Source organism: Asterias rubens, chromosome 17, assembly GCF_902459465.1.
Source record: "Asterias rubens chromosome 17, eAstRub1.3, whole genome shotgun sequence".
NCBI lineage: Eukaryota > Metazoa > Echinodermata > Asteroidea > Forcipulatida > Asteriidae > Asterias > Asterias rubens.
In genome coordinates this window covers 6,964,727-6,988,484 of record NC_047078.1, presented here as the reverse complement: position 1 = coordinate 6,988,484, position 23,758 = coordinate 6,964,727, and the positions used below count along the sequence as shown (strand labels likewise).

Below are 23,758 nucleotides of genomic sequence, written 5' to 3'. Positions count from 1 at the left end.
TCACTTCAGAGGGAGCCGTTTCTCACAATGTTTTATACTATCAACCTCTCCCCATTACTCGTTACCAAGTGAGGTTAAACCCACTGGGTATTTGGGTAAGATAAGCATAGTGACCAGGTTTATCGAGTCCCTCTAGCTTTTCTGACAGATGTTTCAATTTTCAAGTCTGAAATAAAACAATAAAACTGAAAAGGAACAATGAGAGTAATGTTTTTACAGCCTTAAATTAGTAACAACACATCTTTTATTTGATCTTTTTTTTCTAAAAGAATTGGTAAGTGCATTTTTTGTTTGCATTACTCCACATGCATTAGCAGTGACACAGACACTGACCGAATACTCAAGAGCTGGAACCTTTGTTTACCTTCATTAACAATTGTCTGTTGTTTTGTTTGTTAAAGAACAATATGCTTGTTACCTTTCCCTTTAACAACTCAACCAGATCATTCCTTTCTATCCTCCCCAAGTTTGATGACAAAGTGTTGAAAGCCGCCTGTCCAAATGGACCAAATCCCTGCATCCATCTGACTAGCATGCTGAATATCTGGCTGTTGACTCTCCCAGAACCTTCGCTTCTCACTGCAGTAAGTTCACTATTTATGATGCCTAAATAGGTTGCTAAGTCTTCCCACTCTGGACCTAGCTTTTTAGCTAAATCTCTAAGACATATCTCAGCATCTCCTTTCGTCTGAAAGTAAATACATACAAGCAAAATTCCATAAACATTAACACATGTTAAACTTCTTTGTTTGATGACCCTCTCATTCCATTAATTGGTTATTTTAAAACATGTTGACTGACTGTTCAATATACTATTTATACTGAGGTCCAAAGTGCCTTTATGTGAAGTTGATATTGAGTTCTGATAATGGGTATTAGTTTCTCAAAAGGAATGCAACCATAGGTAGTTTTCAACGAGAGAAAACTGACGGGCATACACAAAATCATGGAATGGAATCTCAATCCCCTCGTATTTGTCTCCATTGTGCTCAAATACAATGAATACAACCGTGGAGGCATTAACAAAACAACATTAGAAATGACGAGTTGTCCTCGTTGTTTAGGTGAATCGAAGCTTTGCACATTAAGAATGCATGTTAAGAATGACCTTTCTTATCAGTCATTAAAGATACATGAAAAACATGTTTGCAAAGGAATTAATTTGCAAAACACAAAACCCGGCATCAACTGATTTAACTCAGATTTTTTTAATTTTTAGTTATAATTCCTTTTACCCACGGCAATTTCAAAAATAATTGATTTTTCTTTTAATCATGGTCGACTTCAATAAGCTGTACAAGAAAGACAACTCCAATGTGTCTTTGCCTGCTATATTTTTCACAGATATCCACTTGTTTAATCTGCCTCAATCCACCTCTTGTGGTCAAACCGGCCCCACCCCTTATCAGTTTTATGTGTCTACCCCTTACTTTTTTTGTGCACTTCTTGCCTACCCTCCCCCCTCCCATTTCTTGATTTATTCATCTTCACTTTGGCCTTTAAGAAAGACTTTACTAGGGTCGACACATCACGGCATTAACCTTTTTTTGCTAAACTTGGAAAACAAACCAATGTCAAATAACCATAGGTATTGTATATTTCTTATACAAAGAAGTTTTTTGCTGAACTTTTAAAAATGTTTTCACCCTTAAAAATTCAATTAAACATAGTCTTACAATATGAGACATTTGAAATTTAGTCAATCCTCCAGACCATTGCCAACATCCAACTTTCTAAATCTGGACGTTTTAGCTGTAAATGTTTGTTTGAATACTGAGTAATTGAATCATACATTACCAGTGACTCATTGTCAAGAAACTGCGGGATTGATTCAGCATCTGCTCTTTCACCACCTGATATTAAACGGAGATTGAATCATGAGTTTAAGAAAGACAATATGGAAGTTCACTTTTTTATTAAATACCATTTGTTTTCTAAACTTTAATTAATTGAGACTTGTTGTCCACTTTGTCCAGGGGAGCTCCAGCACTAAAGTTTTAAGTTTTCAAGAGTTCCCTTTTTTCTAGTGTTATTGCCCAATACTATGTTTAACAAACATGTTATGCCTTGGTTATGGGGGTTTTCCTTTGAAAACAAAAAAGGTTATCTCCAGACTCCCCACCCCAATGCTAATTTTGAATTTAGAATGTCTTTTTGTCCGGGAAAAACTGGTGTCCGTTACCTCGCATAATAAAATTAAGACACCTGAACCTTTTTTTCGGCAGTGTGATTTGGCATGAAAGAAGACTCAAAGATACAACATTTTGAAAAATATACAATGTTTCCCCATGATTAAGATGAAAAAAATAACTTTTACATGACCAATGTTAATAGGTAGACATCCTTGAGCTCACTTATATTAACGATTTGTGTTAAAAGTGTAATTGTAAGAATGTCAGTGATATGCTTCTATTTGAGTAATTTGTAAAAACGGTCAACTTTTATGGTAGCTATTGTAGTGCTTTGGAACACACATTGAAATAGAAAGGTTGGCTAGAGCAAAGATCTCATAAAACAAGATAGGCACTAGCCCGGGTACTACGTTGTGTGGTAGCATATAACGCCACCTTGGAATAAGGGTCCTGTCTCACGCTCTCACGCACTGCAATAATTTTCACAGCATTGGGGGCAGACCGGGAAAAAAATTAAAATAATGCACAATCTTCTGATTGCACGCAGTTTTTCAGAATTAACTTGAGCTGGCATGAAAACAGAGTGCAAATTTGAAGATTGCGCACGCTTTTTGCTCTATCAGAGGATTCAGACGACAATTCAGCAATTCGGTAAAGCGCAAAATGTGAATTGCGCACAACTTTGTCACGATTTCTTAACAAATTCGTTGGATGTACTCTACGAGCAGAGAAGTGGGGTGAGCGGAGGATTTTGAACATTATTAAGCCAGAAATTTATCTTTTTTGGGAAAATAATCTGACACAATCGTACCTCCACATTAACCAGCAACATCTCCTGTGTACCTCATGTGAGTTCGAAGTATACAAAAGAGGTTTTTCAAAAACATTTTTCTCCACAAATAGTTATATGAAAAAAAGAAGATATTTCTTATATAATTTTTTTTTTTTTTCCCGGGCGGTGATTCGGTGATTCTGTAAAAACTTTTTTTTTTTTTTTTTTTTTTTTTTGGGGGGGGGGAGGGTTGAAAAATCTCACGCATAGCTGGCCTCTGAACTTGGCATCTCTGAAAATTTTATAGATTTGAAAAAGTGTTTCTAATTCTATTTCTATTGGAGCATTTTTGCAAACAACTAACATGCCTAGTAAGCTGTTTTAAGCATAAGAACATACCTGGTTCTATTATCTCTGCTGCTCTTGTGCAATTGAGTTCATGGAAGACCAGTTTCAGATATTGAACAGCGTCCTGGTCAGGAATGTTGTGCTTTGTACACAGGCTAAAGTACGTTGATAGAACTTCCTTTTTAGGTGTCTTGGGAGGTATGTATCCATTACCAGAGAGATAATCCAGAAGAGGCAAACCATGGTAACCAGCAGCTTGATTGTCAAGAAACTCACAAAGATCATTCACTTTCTGGTCTGATAAGCCACCATACAACACCTGGCAAGGTCTTCTTCTGGTTACACTTGAAATGGCATTCTTAACAGCAGACAAACAATATTTGAATGACAAACAATATAAATGTGATACATGTTTCATTTTTTTATTTTGAGGTAGAGGGATGAATAGCAACAGACTTGAGAAAAGGCTGTATCTTAAATTCTTGATTTTGAAGGATTGGGTCAGTATTGTATTGTGGTTTATTTTAGAGAAGTCAGGCAGTAGGGATACTACATACATACCGAGTTGAAATGTGTGGCCAAATGATAGGGATCGTCTAAAGGTTTACGTGTAAATGCCGCGTCGCCTAAAATGCGCACTTCACTGAATAACACACGTTCTATTTCTATGGTCAATACGCACAAATTTACCCAAACCTTATATTGTTGTAGCCATAGAGTTATATGTAAGAACTAGAGAGCGCACTTGCCTATATTGGCGCCCCGGCATGCGCCAAGGCGGCCATTTTCTAAGTTGACAAAACTGGCATCTCACAGCGTGTGTTTGTGCGGCCATTTTGTAAGTTGAACAAACAGCATCGCGTGAGCGTTCAATAAAAAAACCCTCAAACGTGTATTTCATATTCAACGCGCGTGCAGAATGACGCGCTTGTCATCTTGCATGTTCACCACGCCCGCGTTTTTTTTGACACGAACACGTTTTTTAAAAACAAAAACAAAACAAAAACATTCTTTAAGACGAAAGACATGCATGCGCACGTAGAAAAGATGGAATATATACGCTCATTTATGGCACATTTAAATTTGACAATTCCAGGGGTTATGATCGAGCAAGGCATACTGGGAAAAAATGGCGCGGCGAGATCGATCACCCCTGGGAACGAGGTTGGCTGATCGCGTTATTCAATGTACACGTACACTTTTGCACAACAGCCATATTGCGCGAAAATGATGGCGCCCTCTATTGCCCAGTCACATTAAGGAAACTCCATATGAAACTTATATTGGTTGATTTGTGGATGATTTAGGTAGTAGGGTTCTTACATAAACTCATATCAGTTGACGTTGAAGGATTGATGCAGTATAGATCATACATAAACAAATATTGATAACACATGGCACTAAATCAAAACTTAGCCTATTAAACTTAAAAGACACTGATGGAAACCTTTGGTAATTGTCAAAGACCCGTCTTCTTACTTGGTGTGTCTCAACATAATATGCACAAAATAACAAACCTGTGAAAATTTGAACTCAATTGGTAGTTGAAGTTGCGAGATAATAACGGGAAAAACACCATTGTCACACGAAGTTCTGTGCTTTCAGATCAAAATCTAATTCTGAGATCTCAAAATCAAATTCAAATATTTGAGTGGAAAATTAACTCTTTCTCAAAAGCTACATTACTCCAGAGGGAGCCATTTCTCACAATGTTTTATACTATCAACAGCAAGAGGTTTGGGCTGTCCTATGAATACAAAACGCCTTGTTGCAGATGAAAACTATATGCTTGTATGTTTACTTGTTTTCTGTTAAAATAATATCAACCTGATGATAAAACTGCTATACTCACAGTGACTTCAGTCATTGGTTTACTAGGCATAGTATTATCTCCACTCCCATCAGTATGGCATGAAGCAGGCTGTCAAGTGCAAAAAAAATTCGATTTAATTGTTTCAACACATCTTAACATACTACGGAAAAAAACTAATTACACTGTGAAATCTGGACTGTTACATTTCAGAATGAGAAGGCGCAACAAACAAATAGTATTTTTAATCCCTGATGAAATTTTAACATCTTACTAAAACAGTTATTTGTCAATGGTCATGTAGTGGTCAGTAGCTGTAATTTTGTCTCACAAATTATTTAGCTAATTTGCAGCCTTACTTGTTTCAATGCTTTATTTGCCATAGCAAAGATTTTGGCCAGTGGTCACCGTTTGGTGGTTATTTCATTAAACAAAATAGTGCGTTGTTTTTTTGCGTTTTAAACGGGTTTCATTTATCCAAGGATGTTCATAGAATTAAGTGGTCAGTAAGGGCCATTCAAAACAAGTTTACAAAATGTTTCTCCATGTGGTGCCTAAATTTGTCACATATTACACACTTAAATTTCCATCAAAGTCTTGTTTTATATAAGCCTATTATTTATCAGACAATTGGTTCAGAATGAAATGTTTCCATTGTAGTCCCTGCAATTCCTAGCCTTGAGTAGTTATTGCTGTGCCAATACTGCATTCAAGCGAAAGCATGTGTGGAAACCACAAATAAACATCAATTGTTTTCCCCGACTCATAGTTTCATATTTTCTGGAATTTTAATTCATTAGTTGTTTTAATATACTATTGCTATAACTGATACATTTAGTTGCCTGTAGCTCTTACAATTGAATGAGCAGCATCGCACATACGCCTCTGCTGAGCATCACAGGTTTGGGTAAAGTTGTTATTCCTCATTTGAGCCTGTAGTGTAAAAACAAATGCAATCAATCATTGCGGTGCACCAATGATGACTGTGTATTACGGAGCAAAGTCAAGCGGTTTAGCGTTATAAAGCCACCCTCGCCGACCGATTTTACTAAACACGACCTTAACTTTTTCGTTGAAGTTTTAATAACGTTCAGACACACAAAATTTGCATTTATCATATTATTATTTGTATTCATATAATTTTCTGTATTACAGTAAGTAGAGCATTTACTTGTACAAGTATCTATTTTACTTGGTTGCCTATAAAATAAACTCATTAATTAAAAAATACACAAGAGTGAAAAATGACCATTCTTAATACAACCAGGTGAGGTTTGCGGTAACACCATGTGATTATCTATTTTTGGTTAGTGTTAGTTCTGAAAAGAACCGGTGGTTGACAACTCAACCTTTGGATCAGTATGCTCTGATCGTCTTCAGGAGGGTGCTTGACTCTGTTGTTGAATGCTGCTTTAAGCCTTGGAAATTGTAGCTGGGCATTGCTCTATGGTGTAAAAATGTGGGAACAGAAACGAGAAATACTGGGCTGAGCTCGGTGAAGCATGTTGGCTGGAGTTGGAACTGAAAACTCAAAAACCCACCACTGGGTTTGGGTAGGCAGTGTGTGCTCACTAAACTGAAGTTCATCCCCAAGGCAGTACTTGGGTTTCAGAATTCATCACTGCAATAACCTGACTATTTGTATATACTCAGTGCCTTCAGTACCTTGTTTGGTAAAAACTGCTATTATTATATTATTACTTAAATAGCATCCAGCAAAAGAGTCCAGCATCCTCCTGAAGACAACCATAGCTTACTGATCAAAACATCCCTTCAGTTATATTTGTATCTTCCTGGTTATATCTTATCATGTTTCAATAGCTGTCTGAAAATACCCACTGGCTTTGGCCCAACATCGAGTAGAAGCTTCCTTCCTTGACCATCATCTCCTTCTTGTTGCTGGTAGCAATTTACAGCCATGTAAGGAATTTCATCTTTGTTGCCTCCCCTAATTCTCACATTGAATGAGACTGAATTCTGAGAGAACGCCCATACATCCTCTTCTCGGATCTCCTGAACAAAAAAATCAATTTGTGGGAACTTTACTGCTAGAGGAAAAACTCTCCTTTTACTATGATATCACCGGCTCTCATAAAAGATACAAATTATTGTTTTCTGTTGTCTGGATTGTTTGACTTGTTTTATTACACCGAAGTAAGACAATTAGTAGCATTTTGCGCTGCAGGGAGGAACAAGGCGGCTTCCCCCATCATTTAATTGTTTTTTTAAATAATAAAAAAGGGGGAAAGTAAACAACAAAAAACGGAAAAATAGAAAGTAAAAAGAAGAAAAATTGAATAGGGACTATAAAAGAAAGGGAGAAGTAAAAAATAACTAAGGGCATTTTGTTACAAAAGCCTAACATTAAAAATTAGGAGTATAGGTTTTTTCAAGAGTATTCAAGAATTCTTTTAAAGTGTCATTCTATCAAAACTTGCCTATTAATGATATTAATGAAGATTGAGAGTCCTCCCTAGTCAACAAATATGCAGAAAGTCAAAAGCCTCCAGGAACTGAACCAAGTCTAAGTTTAATTTAATACGATATAAATATTCTATAGCATATGCAGAAAGTCAAAAGCTTCCAGGAACTGAACCAAGCCTAAGTTTAATTGCGATATAAATATTCTATAGCAAGGAGAGCTTTTTTAAGCCAAGCTAAAAACAAAAAATCTTAAAGAGGGATCGGCTGCCTCACCCTACCAAAGGGCTTTGCCCCTAGACACATACACAGCTTCCATGGCCAAATACTCATTCTGTACTTGTATTTTCAAGTCTCCCTTGACAACTGCTTTGGTCTCCTAAAGGTTACAGGTAAATAAACTCAAATGTCAAACTTGTTTCACCTGATGTAGTAATTACGATAATGTCTTTGTATTAGATTTCTTTACCTGGGTTGTTTGTGGTCTCACTTCCCATCCCTCAACGGTTTCTGTCATCTCCACATGCATGTGTCCTCTATCTTTGACAAAAATCAAATTCTTATAGGTATCCAACATTTCTGATTTTTGTTTCTTCTCAAGTTCCTCAACTCTCTGCGAGACAAACAAAAATGCAGAATAACAAGAACGAGTTTTTACTTTTCAGAACAGCATGGTATTTTAAATTAAAAATTCACAAAAAACAACAACCAACTATGACATCTTGTCCAACTTTGTAACAAGTGAGTTTTAATTTAAAGACCTGGTTGAACGAAAATGTCAAGTCGTGAACTTTGCTGAATTTCATTTAAAATGTTTTCAATGAATAAGGAAATCGAGTCATACGATTATAAATAGATTTTAATTGTGTAAAAAAAAACAATCATTTTGAATACCCTTATCCAGCGCTTTTCTGATAAATTTGCTCTGTAGCAAACTCCCGCAAACAACGTCAGCGAGCATTGTCCTTTGACACGCGCCGTCAATGGCAGAAGTGTTTTTAGTTTTTGAAAACCTTTAGGTTGGGGCCTGATTTTTTATTCGATAATTATGAAAATTTCAGAAGTGTTCACATATCAAAATTACATTAAAATGGTGAACAACTGCATTATAAACAAGTTAAAAAAGCATTTCTGTTAAAAACATTCCGCTCAGGTAGCTGTTTAAAATTCTTCATTTTATTTCCTATAACGACTTTTACATGTGCATTGTGCATCCTTTCAAATAAAACAAGCATGATTCCTACAATAGATCTGTAATCACTGATTTCAACATAAACACTTGAAATACAACTCAAACATACAAGTTTTCTGATTTATAAAAGAATTACTTGCATACCCCCATGTACCTATATGTGACAGGTTCTACATTAATGAGTTGCTTGTCCCACAACCCGCTTTCCAGTACAGGGCTGTTGAATGATGGGAGGGTGAAAATAAATTAATCTTGAATTTATTTTATGTGGTTTTATGCTTCTTTAGGGTCTATATTTTGACATTTTCTGAAGAAAAAACACATTTGTTTTTGATCAATAAGGGTGAATAAAACGTGTACTTTTTGTTCATCCCCTAGACATCAATAGTTGATGTTTTTATGAAACAGGCTGTTTCCCCAGTATGGGTCATATTTTCAGATTGTGACATAATTGTTTTTTCAAAAGGTCATTACTTTTGAACCAAACGTCATACAAATGTGTAATATATGTCAAACTGGAGCTTGTTTGCTCTTTTCAGCTATGTATAAAACCCAAGAAGTCAATTGTCCCCCTTGTGACTCGATTTTGCAGAGCCAATCAGATTTTCAGTATGAAAAATTCCTTAACGTTCTTTCATAAACAAATTTGGAAAATCGTATTACCTCCTCAGACACCTTGTCATCCTTCCACATATAAACTCGAAAAGCATAACTCCTCAAATCAAAGATATTTCCAAAGGCTCCAACTCTCACACAAATTCCATTAACACCCGATGATGTGCCAAACAATGCAAACCCAGTGAAATGATTGACCAGAAAAATTGCTCTGCCTCCCTTAGCAGACACCAGCTGACCATCAGTGCTGCTATCAAGGGCTTGCCAGGATTCTGAAGAAGCTGGACACATCTTAGCAGTAAACTCCCAGCCAGATGAGTCTGCATGATGAGGAAAAGACAACACCACACTGTCTTCAAATGTAAGACCTGGAGGACCACACTGAACCTCTGGTGACAATTGTTTCTCTTCACCATAGACTTTATCATCAACAACTATATCAGGGTTGACATAGATATACACAAGCTGGGGAGGGCCTTCAGCTATTGCACCATGCGGAATGTAAAGGTGCACATCAAATTTCACCAGAGCCAAAATGCCACCTTTTTCATTGAAGAAGCCAACAGCCATGTATGGTAACTGCAGCAAGATGTCAGTCTTCTCATTAGCACTGATGTCCAATGTCTGTTTGTTAAACTCATTCAGTACATCTTCAAGATGAAAAGGCGATTCTGGAAAATAAAAAAGTTATCACATTCACAACATTTTTTTTATCAGAGAAAAGAGTTAAATTAGTTTCAATGGATTTGAAACTGTACATAGTTGAAAAACAATCAAGTGTGGTGGTTTGCAGAGACATCATGTAAATACACTTTCTCTATAAGCTGCAGTGGTTCGGAGAAAAACGGGTTGTTAACAATCAGTTATTCTTATAAATACCACATGTCATAGAGGGAAGGGGGAGCTTCTTTTTATTTGCATGGTGTCTCTGCAAACCTCACTTGATCATATAGGTTTAGGTTGCACAAGTTAAGCACACAATAATGGTATTTGTTTTTAAAGCCAATATTCAAAAGGCAAGTGAGTTAAGAAATACCGCGATTGAAGTAACTAGAGTTTTGTTTTCCTTTTAAAAAATAACACACAAGGTGTAAGTTTCTAGATGATTATTATGACAAAAAAAGCAAAGTATACTCATCCTCTACTACAGTGCTTCTCCTCATGGTAATATAGCCAGGCATTATTTAGTTCAAAACTGAATTTGTATGGACCAGCCTTTGACTGTTTGCTCACCATTTCTTGGTGCCATCTGTGTAACTGCTTGAGTAGTCTGTGTGATTGAAGTAAATCCTGCAGCATCTACATTGCTGTCTTCATCAATGGGCTCGTCAGTGGCATCCTGATCACAAAAAAAAAATATTTTTGGTTGTACATTCACTCTCATGTATACTTTTTGTTCTTGAAACTGATTGGCAGACATTTTCTTATCAAACTGGAAAAACATTCGGACACAAGAAACAGCTAATACTCAAGACTGGTGCATGCTTCGAGACTTCTGTATTTGTTTACATCTCATCGGAGGAATGTTTTTGTCACTAAAATATGTGTTTTGATGAGTAGAATATGAATAAACAATTATCTAAGGTTCTAAAAATTTAGTTTCCATTTTATTAACAAATTTAAAAGTAGACACGACCCGAGAGGGCACTGTTCGTGACGTCAATAGAGGCGCGATATTTGAAGCACGGCGGCTCGAAGTGTTTGCTGCACAGCGCTGGAAAATATTATTGTTACCCTTAAGTTTCATGGCAATGACCAATGAAAGTAAAAGTGTCTGATCAAATGCTGATTAAATACAATAATGTGTAATGGAATCCGATCCAGAGGATGTTGAACTTAAGGACGACACTTTCAAAACGAAATGTTTCACAACGAAATCCATTACAACTGTCACTGGTTGGTTTTTACTTATCAATTTTAAGTTTAAGTTTCTGCCTTACAAACATTATCAAGCATGCTCTGACTTATCATGTCCCCACCTCTGTGCATAAACCTCTTTGATGCGGTATACCTACTAGGGGTAAAGATTGTTACCCTTCAGTTTCATGGCAATGATCTTTGAACGTAAAACTGTCTGATCAAATGCACAAATTTAAAATGTCAAATTTATATGTTACTCAAATATTCAACTTGTAACAAGTTATCTGGTGTATTGGCATACAAATTTAACTAAATCCTGGCAAATTAATAAATGATGAGCGAAATAACTTACATATAAGACTCCTACCGGGAACAAACAAGTGTTATCGCTGGGAATCAACAATGATCTACAAAATGTGTTAAGGATTATCAACTTGTGTCATGTAGTTTTGAGCTACATTGTTGGATAGGCCTTATAGCATGATAGCATGATGGTTTGCTTGTCTTTCACTAAACAATCCACCACTTCGAAAGCAGCTCCCTTTGGTTGAAACTTATAAAATAAATTGTTACTGGTTAACCTTTTACCAGTGTGTATAATAGTTTCACAAACCAAGACTGATTACAGGTGACTGCCCTGATTACTCGGGTAGTTTCCCCGACCTTGTATTCCGTCTGCATTTGTCCCTTCATACCATCTCTTTATTACACTTTATCCTTAACTTTTTAATAATTTAAAAACTGTTCTGATTTTTCTTAAGCGTTTAAGGCACATCTCAGAGGAAATCGAAGGATCACATCACTGTTCTTCTTAGAAAAAACACCCCTGTCACATTAAGTTTTGTGCTCTCAGATATTGATTTCGGGACCTAAAAATCTAATTCTGAGGTATCCAGATCAAATTCGTGGAAAATTACTTCTTTCTCGAAAACTATGTTCTTTCAGAGGGAGCCGTTTCTCACAATGTTTTAAACTATCGACAGCTCTCCGTGGCTTGATACCAAGTACGTTTTTATAGTAACAATTATTTTGAGCAATTACCAATAGTGTTCAATGCCTCGAAACCTGAATTATCAAAATGTGCTATAGAGGTGGGGTCGGGATAAGCTTGAGCTTGGTGGATATGTGTGTAGGGCAGGAACTGAAACTTAAATTGATAAGTAGAAACCAACCAGTGACAGTTGTAGTGGATTTAGCTGTGCAACTATTCGTTTTGAAAGTGTCATCCTTAAATTTCTTTTTTTTGGGGTTGAACAAAGAATTGACTAGAGTGGGATTCGAACCAACGACCTCCGGATTAACGTGCCGGAGGTCGTTGGTTCGAATCCCACTCTAGTCAATTCTTTGTTCAACCCCAAAAATCATTTACAAATTTACCCAGTCAGTTTCCCTTGTGGTTTATATTGATATCCTTAAATTTCGTAACTCACTCTGGATTGGATTCCATTGTCACATTGGTACTTAATTGTGAATAAGGCTTAATATGGAGTAATCTGTGGATTAATCTGTTGTATCCATTAACAAACTATGTGTAAGCAAACCATGTACTTTTCTTTACCTTCTTTGTCATTCTTGCTCTCTTTGGTTCTTCGAAATAGATGGATTGTGTACAAAAAAGACACAAACAAATTAATAAAATCCACCTGTGTATAACTGATATTAAGAACAATGAGGTATCCTGAGGAAAGATGAAGAGAGTGTGGCATGGTGAGCCAATGTGTAGTGAGGGAAGATGAAGAGAGTGAAGCATGGTGAGCCAAGGTGGAGTGAGGCAAGATGAAGAGGGTGAGGCATGGTGTCAATGTGGAGTGCGGGAAGATGAAGAGAGTGAGTCTTAGTGAGCCAGGAAAGAATGAGGGTAGAAGAAGAGAATGAGAGAAGATGAAGAGAGTGAAGCATGGTGAGCCAAGGTGGAGTGAGGGAGATGAAGAGAGTGAAGCAAGGTGTGCCAAGGTGGAGTGAGGGAAGATGAAGAGAGTGAAGCATGGTGTGCCAAGGTGGAGTGAGGGAAGATGAAGAGAGTGAAGCAAGGTGTGCCAAGGTGGAGTGAGGGAGATGAAGAGAGTGAAGCAAGGTGTGCCAAGGTGGAGTGAGGGAAGATGAAGAGAGTGAAGCATGGTGTGCCAAGGTGGAGTGAGGGAGGATGAAGAGAGTGAAGCATGGTGTTCCAAGGTGGAGTGAGGGAGGATGAAGAGAGTGAGGCATGGTAAGCCAAGGTGGAGTGAGGGAGATGAAGATAGTGAAGCATGGTGTGCCAAGGTGGAGTGAGGGAAGATGAAGATAGTGAAGCATGGTGTGCCAAGGTGGAGTGAGGGAGATGAAGATAGTGAGGCATGGTGAGCCAAGGTGGAGTGAGGGAGGATGAAGAGAGTGAGGCATGGTAAGCCAAGGTGGAGTGAGGGAGATGAAGATAGTGAAGCATGGTGTGCCAAGGTGGAGTGAGGGAAGATGAAGATAGTGAAGCATGGTGTGCCAAGGTGGAGTGAGGGAGATGAAGATAGTGAGGCATGGTGTGCCAATGTGGAGTGAGGGAGATGAAGAGAGTGAGGGAAATGAAATCATTAATTTCATATAAGATGTATGTTGGTATACTTTTATCTTTATCCGACAACAAAGTTTTTTTCATACTGATCTTGAGCCCTTCCAGGTCAGATTCCTGTACCAAGGAGAAAAAGAATGTGAATGTTTTATTAATCAATGGTGTGATTCCAAGCTTGTTCATCTTGAAAAAAAAAAAAAAGTAAACAAACCACAAGTACAAATCTAACATTTATATACTACAGGGGGAAAAAAGTTCTGGAAACTTGAGACTTCATAGGTACATTAAATGAAAACGCATTAAATTAAGTGCTTTTCATTTTAAGAAACAAGGTTATCGTACATACAGTAGGGCGGTCATTTGTTAACCTGTAATCTTTTTTTCTTTCAACCTTGATTATTATCAGCAGTATCTATTTGATATTTAACAGGTAGAATAGTTTAAAGTGGAATCAACTTTTGACTAAGATAATTATGTCTCACATCAATTTGGTCTTCTTGCTTTGAGTGTCTCACATCAGTTGGGTCACCCTTCATTAAGCGTCTTGCTCGACGTTTCCGAGGTGTCAGTGCCTCTGAACATTTGTAAACAAATATAAATCAGTCTGTTCATAAAAAACAAAAACATTATATACCCACGTTTCTTTCCACCACTTTAGACATATATTTTGATAACTGTATTAATTGCTGTGTAAAAAAAAAAATAAGTCTATAGTAACAATGTCAAGGTTTACCAACATAATGTAGTCGATGTAAACTACATTGTTATTTCTGATGTTAACACACTGATGGGCACTTCATCCGCAACATTTCTCAAAGTTATGTGATTTGACTTGAAATCTGGTTAATACATTAAAATCTGTTAATACACTGAAATTTGCATAGTACTTTAAGGCAGGTGTCTTAGGGTCAATCTCGTTGGTTTGTAGTGGCAAGACATTTGCTCTAAAAAAAGGTCAAGGTCTAGGAGTTTTTCACATGACTCAAGGAAAGTATTTTATACACTGCATAACGCACATAGGTGTATGGGTAAAGCAATAAAACTATTCTTTATCCCTTATGTAAGTTAAGTATGCAAATTTGAAATTCATTGAGTTGAATTGCATGTTTATGCTGGATCCTTCACTAAGATAACAAACCATCAGTAATAAGTTTGTTCTTCTTACTTTGTATTTTATTCCACAGTTCAGCTTTCAAGAATCTTCTTTGACTGTGCATGGTCCTGTCTATAATGTAACCAAGTTGTTGCAGTTTGCCATACCTCGGCCTGTAATGAAAATGTGAATGTGATGAGAAGACCTCCTCAACACATTCCCAGCTAAGACCATGGGACATATGATGTACAGTAAGTACAGAACATATCAACATCCATATGAAATGGTCAGTGCACTCTTGCCATACTCCACGACATCGCATCCAGCGGAGACAATCTAGCAACAACTCAGTCTGTTCTGTGATCAGTTCCAGTTCGTTTTGCTGTTTACCAACCTCCCCTGCAGGTAGATCATCTTGCTTAGAGGGCTCCTTCATCAAATCAGTCTGTTCTGTGATCAGTTCCAGTTCATTTAGCTGTTTACCAACCTCCCCTGCAGGTAGATCATCTTGCTTAGAGGGCTCCTTCATCAAATCAGTCTGTTCTGTGATCAGCTCCAGTTCGTTTTGCTGTTTACCAACCTCCCCTGCAGGTAGATCATCTTGCTTAGAGGGCTCCTTCATCAAATCAGTCTGTTCTGTGATCAGTTCCAGTTCATTTAGCTGTTTACCAACCTCCCCTGCAGGTAGATCATCTTGCTTAGAGGGCTCCTTCATCAAATCAGTCTGTTCTGTGATCAGTTCCAGTTCATTTTGCTGCTTGCCAGTGTCCCGTGCAGGTAGATCATCTTGCTTAGAGGACGCCTTCTCCAGCTTGCTGCCTTTTTTTTGCTTTTGCAGATTTGTGAGGTTTTGAACCAATTGCTGCTGTGTGTTAATGAACACATTCATATTCTTCATGCACTGCTCTTGATAGGCAGGCTCCTTTACCTGTAGGGTTTGTTGAGCCAAGCCTTGCAAATCATCAACTAGCATCTGTTGGAAGTAGTATACACTTTCTATGTTCTGTGGTTTTGTATCATACCTTTCGATATGTTGTAGTGTATGAAGATGCTGCTGCAGTGTCCACTCTAGTTTAGAAAGAGCCTGATACATTTTGTAATCTTTGTAATCTTGTTTCTCTGATACTTCGGTGTCCGTTTTCATTTGAGCTTCATCAACAGATTTCATCCTATGTAGATTCAGCCTTAATGACACCAAGTGGATCTTACTCAAAAGAATAAATAATTCTGACAAGTCTCTTGATTTCCGTTGATCCAGTTGACTGTCAGTTGCTCTTTGTTCTACACTTGCAGCCATTTCTTGTTGGAAGTTTACAAGCTGTTTCTGTTCCTTGATCAATTTCTCGATCAATGAATGTAACTGACCAGGTAGCATCTCCGTTCTTACTATAGATGAGAGCTCGTCGATTTCCTTTGAGATGTGCCTCAAATGCTTAAGAAAAATCAGAACAGTTTTTAAATGAGTGAAAAGTTAAGGATAAAGTGTAATAAAGAGATGGTATGAAGGGACAAATGCAAACGGAATACAAGGTTGCGGAAACTACCCGAGTAATCAGGGCAGTCACCTGTAAGAAGTTTTGGTTTGTGAAGCTATTTATACACATAGCTGAGGGATCAACCGTAAGTGTTCCTTATAGACTGGTAAAAGGTTGACCAGTAACAACTTATTTTATGAGTTTCAACTAAAGGGAGCTGCTTTCGAAGTGGTGGATTGTTTAGTGAAAGACAAGTAAACCATCATGCTATCATGCTATAAGGCCTATCCAACAATGTAGCTCAAAACTACATAACACAAGTTGATAATCCTTAACACATTTTGTAGATCATAGTTGATTCCCGCCGATAACACTTGTTTGTTCCCGGTAGGAGTCTAATGTAAGTAATTTCGCTCATCATGTATTGATTTGCCAGGATTTAGTTAAATTTGTATGCCAATACACCAGATAATTTGTTACAAGTTGAATATTTGAGTAACATATAAATTTGACATTTTAAATTTGTGCATTTGATCAGACAGTTTTACTTTCAATAATCATTGCCATGAAACTTAAGGGTAACAATCTTAACCCCTAGTAGGTATACCGCATCAAAGAGGTTTATGCACAGAGGTGGGGACATGATAAGTCAGAGCTTGCTTGATAATGTTTGTAAGGCAGAAACTTAAACTTAAAATTGATAAGTAAAAACCAACCAGTGACAGTTGTAATGGATTTCGTTGTGCACCATTTCGTTTTGAAAGTGTCGTCCTTAAGTTCAACATCCTCTGGATCGGATTCCATTATCACATTATTGTATTTAATTGTGGATAAGGCATCTTTTGTACGCAATAGCAAACTATTTGTTAGCAAACCTTTTCTTTTTCCTGCACTTCTCTTGCACTCAGTGGTTCTACTTCTGTAAATTAAAAAAGGACGCACAAATTATTTGAGTACACCTGTGTATAAGTGATAGCAAGAACAATGACAAAATAAACACACTTCTGAGTGTTAACTCTAGTTTAAAATGAGCCTCTTTCATTTTGTCATGATGTTGTTTCTCTGATACTTTGGTGTCTGTTTTCATTTGAGCTTCATTTACAGATTCAATCCTATGTAGATCCGGCTTCAATGACACCAAGTGAATCTTACTCGAAAGAACATGTAATTCTGACAAGTCTCTTGATGTCTGTTGATCCAGTTGACTTTCAGTTGCTCTTTGGTTTACACTTGTAGCCATTTCTTGTCGAAAGTTTACGAGCTAGTTTTTTTAACCTAAATCAATTTCTGCTCTGATGCGGATTGCGCAAAGGTAATAAAGTTCCGAGCATCATTTTGCAACTTACTCCATCAATTTTCTCGGGTGTCATGCAAATTCCATAATTGTTTCGCGAACATCAATTAAATTCCCTAAAAAATGACGTTCGAAACTGGGTGTTTATGACAGGGAAATAAATATTATGGAAGCTTGACAAAGTGTTTATTTTTTGATAGATTTTAGGTACGAGAGGCTGCAATAATCAGGGAAATAACAAATATAAATTATTTACAGAGAATATTTGCTTTGTTTTTCTGAACATGTTTTGCTCTCTTCTGTCAGGCTTATATTTTCTGTGTTTGGTGTTTTGTTTAATTTTTTTGAAAGTATATCAGTTGGGCCTCACCATAGAAAATAATGAATGTTCCTTTTGCTTTACTTGTGCTATTTGTGAACTAATATAACCACAGGTTTCAAGTGCTCGAGACTCTACTTGTTTAACATGACCACTGCAAGATGAAAACTAACTGAACTATCCTTACATGAAATTTTACTAAACCTAAATATGTATAAAATAATTTAACATATCTTAAAAGGTCAAATAAGTTTTTTGAAAGATGACATTTGAGGTGGTAAAACGATCCATATTTCAAAGAAGATGCCTTATGTTGTTGGCAGTAACAAACAAAAACTACATATATGTATCCTGGAGAGAGCGCAATATAAAATCAATAAATTATTATTATTATTATTATTATTTACTTACCACGATGTTCTACACTGAAACTACGAGGAGATGAAGATGACTTTGAAGATCCCCAAAAAGATGGAGGAATTTGAGGAATGCGACTCATTTGAGGAATGTAACTCATCCGAGGACTCTGGGTAAAACAAATCGAGGGGAGAATACAGTAAAAGGATTTCTACGTCTGTGGTCTTTATTTTGTTTTAAAAAACTGAGATAACGAATAATAAAATGCAACCTGAGTAAACATCAAAGTTTTAACAATACTTAGAGTATAACAACTTAATATTAGCAAAAAAGGGTAATAATCCATTTGTGTTTTAAATCAAACCAAATCTAAATAAAGAAACCAGAAGTGTAAGATTTAACTTCCCTTCAATGACAAATAAATATTATTTTGAATAATAACTTTTGACTAATGAGTCTAATGAGATAACCATTGATCAATCATAACCTGCATAAAACCGAATGTTTTAATACATTACATGTAACACATAATATTAGTGTTTTTTGCTTTCAAACCAAACCAAATAAAAATGAGATCAGTTGAAAATAAGTGTTGTGAAAAATAACTATTGTTGACTGTGGAGTAATATTTTAAAGCAAAAAGTAAAATATGTTAGATAGTTTATATCAGGATCTTTGGTGATGTGCATTCCAACAGATTCAAAACTGCACTACATGTATCCTTATAACGGTGCGCGAATGCATGAATACACCCACTACATGCTATACAGTGGAAAACAGACTGCTCATATCATTTAAATAGACTTTTTATATATATTTATCAGGTGATAATTCAAACCTTGTGTGTAGATTTTCCAGGCTTCACAAAGTCCATCTTATGATGTGAATCTGTCGTCGGTTTCCCTTTTTAACATACATGTACAAAGAAAAGAGACTTTGAATATATGAACATAAAAACAAAGACACGTGAATAACTAAAAAGAAAAAAATACATAATACATGTATTATGCTTTAGCCATGTTAAGCTTTATCTGATGAAGTTGTGCCTTGCTAGTAAAATTCAATCGATTTCAACTATTTCTGCAACATGTTAGTTTTCAAAATGTGAACCAGCTTTAGTCTTTCAAAGAATGATATAGGCCTAATTGTCCAGTCAATCTATCAGAAATACTGGCTTGACCTGGACAAAATTGCAACAGAATCGATTTCAACTGTTTTGGGTTCTATAGACACCCAAGTTTAACATATCAAAAGTCCTCCAAAATCATTTTTTTTTTGCGAATTTGAAGGCTTTCGGACACTTGGATTTTGGAGGACTTTTGATATGTTCAACTTGGGTGTTTATAGAACCCATAGCAGTTGAAATAAATTCTGTTGCAATTTTTTCCAGGTCCAGCTGCAGTATGACTGGACTATAAGTTGCAATCGATGTCTGTCCAGATTTATTTACTTTCACCAAGTCCCCAAGTAAAGCAAAATATGTTATCACTTTTGTTTCAAATCCGGCTAAAAGAAATGAGAAGCATGTAGGATTGTAATATTCTTTTAATAAGTAATTGTTAACAACTTGCATAATATTTATACGTTTTGTATTGCCAGTTTTGGCATGTATTGCATTTCCACAGTATCTGGTCTCTCCTTGTTTATAAGTTTCCAATCACCAATCATCACCACTAACCTTTGTCTTTGGTTTGTTGTACTTCCTTTGTTCCGGTTGTCCTCACTGGACTCTCAGAAATCTTAGGGATCTCGGCCATTTTGAGCTGGTAAAACAAAACATAAAACAAAATGTTGGTTTAAACACAGTGGACACTATTGGTAATTGTCAAAGACCAGTCTTCTCCCTTGGTGTATCTCAACATATGCATAAAATAACAAACCTGTGAACATTTGAGCTCAATTGATCGTCGAAGTTGCGAGATAATAATGAAAGAAAAAATCAGCCTTGTCACACGAAGTTGTGTGCGTTTAGATGGTTGATTTCGAGACCTCAAATTCTTAATCTGAGGTCTAAAAATCAAATTCGTGGAATATTACTTTTTTTTCTCGAAAACTATGTCACTTCAGAGGGAGCCGTTTCTCACAATGTTTTATACTATCAACAGCTATCCGTTGCTTGTTACCGAGTACGTTTTTATTTAACACATAATATTAGCAACAAACTGTGATAATGTTTTTTGCTTTCAAACCAAACCAAATAAAAATGAAATCAGTTGACCTTAGTGAAAATAAGTGTTATGAAAAATAATTATTGTTGACTGTGGAGTAATATTTTAAAGCAAAAAGTAAAATATGTTAAATAGTTTATATCAGGATCTTTGGTGATGTGCATTCCAACAGATTCAAAACTGCACTACATGTATCCTTACGGTGCGCGAATACACCCACTACATGCTATACAGTGGAAAACAGACTGCTCATATCATTTAAATAGACTTTTTATATATATTTATCAGGTGATAGTTCAAACCTTGTGTGTAGATTTTCCAGGCTGCACAAAGTCCATCTTATGATGTGAATCTGTCGTCGGTTTCCCTTTCAAGTTATTTCGCTAATCATGTATTAATTTGCCAGGATTTAGTTAAATTTGTATGCAAATACACAAGATAATTTGTTACAAGTTGAATATTTGAGTAACATATAAATTTGACATTTTAAATTTGTGCATTTGATCAGACAGTTTTACTTTCAAAGATCATTGCCATGAAACTGAAGGGTAACAATCTTAACCCCTAGTAGGTATACCGCATCAAAGAGGTTTATGCACAGAGGTGGGGACATGATAAGTCAGATCTTGCTTGATAATGTTTGTAAGGCAGAAACTTAAACTTAAAAGTGATAAGTAAAAACCAACCAGTGACAGTTGTAATGGATTTTGTTGTGCAACATTTTGTTTTGAAAGTGTCGTCCTTAAGTTCAACATCCTCTGGATCGGATTCCATTATCACATTATTGTATTTAATTGTGGATAAGGCATCTTTTGTACGCAATAGCAAACTATTTATTAGCAAACCTTTTCTTTTTCCTGCACTTCTCTTGCACTCAGTGGTTCTACTTCTGTGTATTAAAAAAAAGTATGCACAAATTAATTGAGTACACCTGTGTATAAGTGATAGCAACAACAATGACAAAATAAACACACTTCTGAGTGTTAACTCTAGTTTAAAATGAGCCTCTTTCATTTTGTAATGATATTGTTTCTCTGATACTTTGGTGTCTGTTTTCGTTTGAGCTTCATCTACAGATTTAATCTTACTCGAAAGAACATGTAATTCTGACAAGTCTCTTGATGTCTGTTGATCCAGTTGACTTTCAGTTGCTCTTTGGTTTACACTTGTAGCCATTTCTTGTCGAAAGTTTACGAGCTAGTTTTTGGAAACTAAATCAATTTCTGCTCTGATGTGGATTGCGCAAAGGTAATAAAGTTCCGAGCATCATTTTGCAACTTACTCCATCAATTTTCTCGGGTGTCATGCAAATTCCGTAATTGTTTCGCGAACATCAATTAAATTCCCTAAAAAATGACGTTCGAAACTGGGTATTTATGACAGGGAAATAAATATTATGGAAGCTTGACAAAGTGTTTATTTTTTGATAGATTTTAGGTACGAGAGGGAAATAACAAATATAAATTATTGACAGAGAATATTTGCTTTGTTTTTCTGAAACTTTTTTGCTCTCTTCTGTCAGGCTTATATTTTCTGTGTTTGGTGTTTTGTTTAATTTTTTTGAAAGTATATCAGTTGGGCCTCACCATAGAAAATAATGAATGTTCCTTTTGCTTTACTTGTGCTATTTGTGAACTAATATAACCACATGTTTCAAGTGCTCGAGACTCTACTTGTTTAACATGACCACTGCAAGATGAAAACTAACTAAACTATCCTTACATGAACATTTTACTAAACCTAAATATGTATAAAATAATTTAACATATCTTAAAAGGTCAAAATAGTTTTTTGAAAGATGACATTTGAGGTTGTAAAACGTTCCATATTTCAAAGAAGGTGCCTTATGTTGTTGGCAGTAACAAACAAAAACTACCAACATGTATCCAGGAGAGAGCGCAATATAAAATAAATAAATTATTATTATTATTATTTACTTACCACGATGTTCTACACTGAAACTACGTGGAGGTGAAGATGATCCATAAAAAGATGGAGGAAAATGAATAGTGTGACCCATCGAAGGACCCTGGGTAAAACAAATCGAGGGGAGAATACAGTAAAAGGTTTTCTACGTCTGTGGTCTTTATTTTGTTCTAAAAAACTGAGATAACGAACAATAAAATGCAACCTGAATAAACATCAAAATTGTTAAAAATACTTAGAGTATAACAACTTATTATTAGCAAAAAAGGGTAATAATCCATTTGTGTTTTAAATCAAACCAAATCTAAATAAAGAAACCAGTAGTGTAAGATTTCATTTCCCTTCAATGAATAATAAATATTATTTTGAATAATAACCTTTGACTATGGAGTCTAATGAGATAACCATTGATCAATCATAACCTGCATAAAACCGAATGTTTTAATACATTACATGTAACACATAATATTAGTGTTTTTTGCTTTCAAACCAAACCAAATAAAAATGAGATCAGTTGAAAATAAGTGTTGTGAAAAATAAATATTGTTGACTGTGGAGTAATATTTTAAAGCAAAAAGTAAAATATGTTAGATAGTTTATATCAGGATCTTTGGTGATGTGCATTCCAACAGATTCAAAACTGCACTACATGTATCCTTACGGTGCACGAATACACCCACTACATGCTATACAGTGGAAAACAGACTGCTCATATCATTTAAATAGACTTTTTATATATATTTATCAGGTGATAATTCAAACCTTGTGTGTAGATTTTCCAGGCTTCACAATGGCCTTCTTATGATGTGAATCTGTCGTCGGTTTCCCTTTTTAACATACATGTACAAAGAAAAGAGACTTTGAATATATGAACATAAAAACAAAGACACGTGAATAACTAAAAAGAAAAAAATACATAATACATGTATTATGCTTTAGCCATGTTAAGCTTTATCTGATGAAGTTGTGCCTTGCTAGTAAAATTCAATCGATTTCAACTATTTCTGCAACATGTTTGTTTTCAAAATGTGAACCAGCTTTAGTCTTTCAAAGAATGATATAGGCCTAATTGTCCAGTCAATCTATCAGAAATACTGGCTTGACTTGGACAAAATTGCAACAGAATCGATTTCAACTGTTTTGGGTTCTATAGACACCCAAGTTTTAACATATCAAAAGTCCTCCAAAATCATGTTTTTTTGCGAATTTGAAGGCTTTCTGACACTTGGATTTTGGAGGACTTTTGATATGTTCAACTTGGGTGTTTATAGAACCCATAGCAGTTGAAATCAATTCTGTTGCAATTTTTTCCAGGTCCAGCTGCAGTATGACTGAACTATAAGTTGCAATCGATGTCTGTCCAGATTTATTTACTTTCACCAAGTCCCCAAGTAAAGCAAAATATGTTATTACTTTTGTTTCAAATCCGGCTAAAAG

General features: G+C 35.9%; 1 protein-coding gene across 1 annotated transcript in view; it reads right to left on the bottom strand.

Annotated features, from left to right (window-relative positions):
• Window positions 1-23,758, bottom strand: part of LOC117301510 — a 40,635-nt gene continuing 16,877 nt past the window's right edge. The window contains exons 17-28 of the mRNA XM_033785533.1: window positions 23,084-23,148; window positions 18,282-18,396; window positions 17,133-17,176; window positions 10,524-10,629; window positions 9,339-9,961; window positions 7,953-8,096; window positions 6,902-7,075; window positions 5,918-5,995; window positions 5,105-5,173; window positions 3,304-3,610; window positions 1,798-1,853; window positions 1-688 (exon numbers count right to left, since the gene is read on the bottom strand). Of these exons, the coding sequence (XP_033641424.1) occupies window positions 341-688; window positions 1,798-1,853; window positions 3,304-3,610; window positions 5,105-5,173; window positions 5,918-5,995; window positions 6,902-7,075; window positions 7,953-8,096; window positions 9,339-9,961; window positions 10,524-10,629; window positions 17,133-17,176; window positions 18,282-18,396; window positions 23,084-23,148 (2,129 nt within the window). The 3' untranslated portion in view covers window positions 1-340. The remainder of the gene's footprint in view (window positions 689-1,797; window positions 1,854-3,303; window positions 3,611-5,104; window positions 5,174-5,917; window positions 5,996-6,901; window positions 7,076-7,952; window positions 8,097-9,338; window positions 9,962-10,523; window positions 10,630-17,132; window positions 17,177-18,281; window positions 18,397-23,083; window positions 23,149-23,758) is intronic.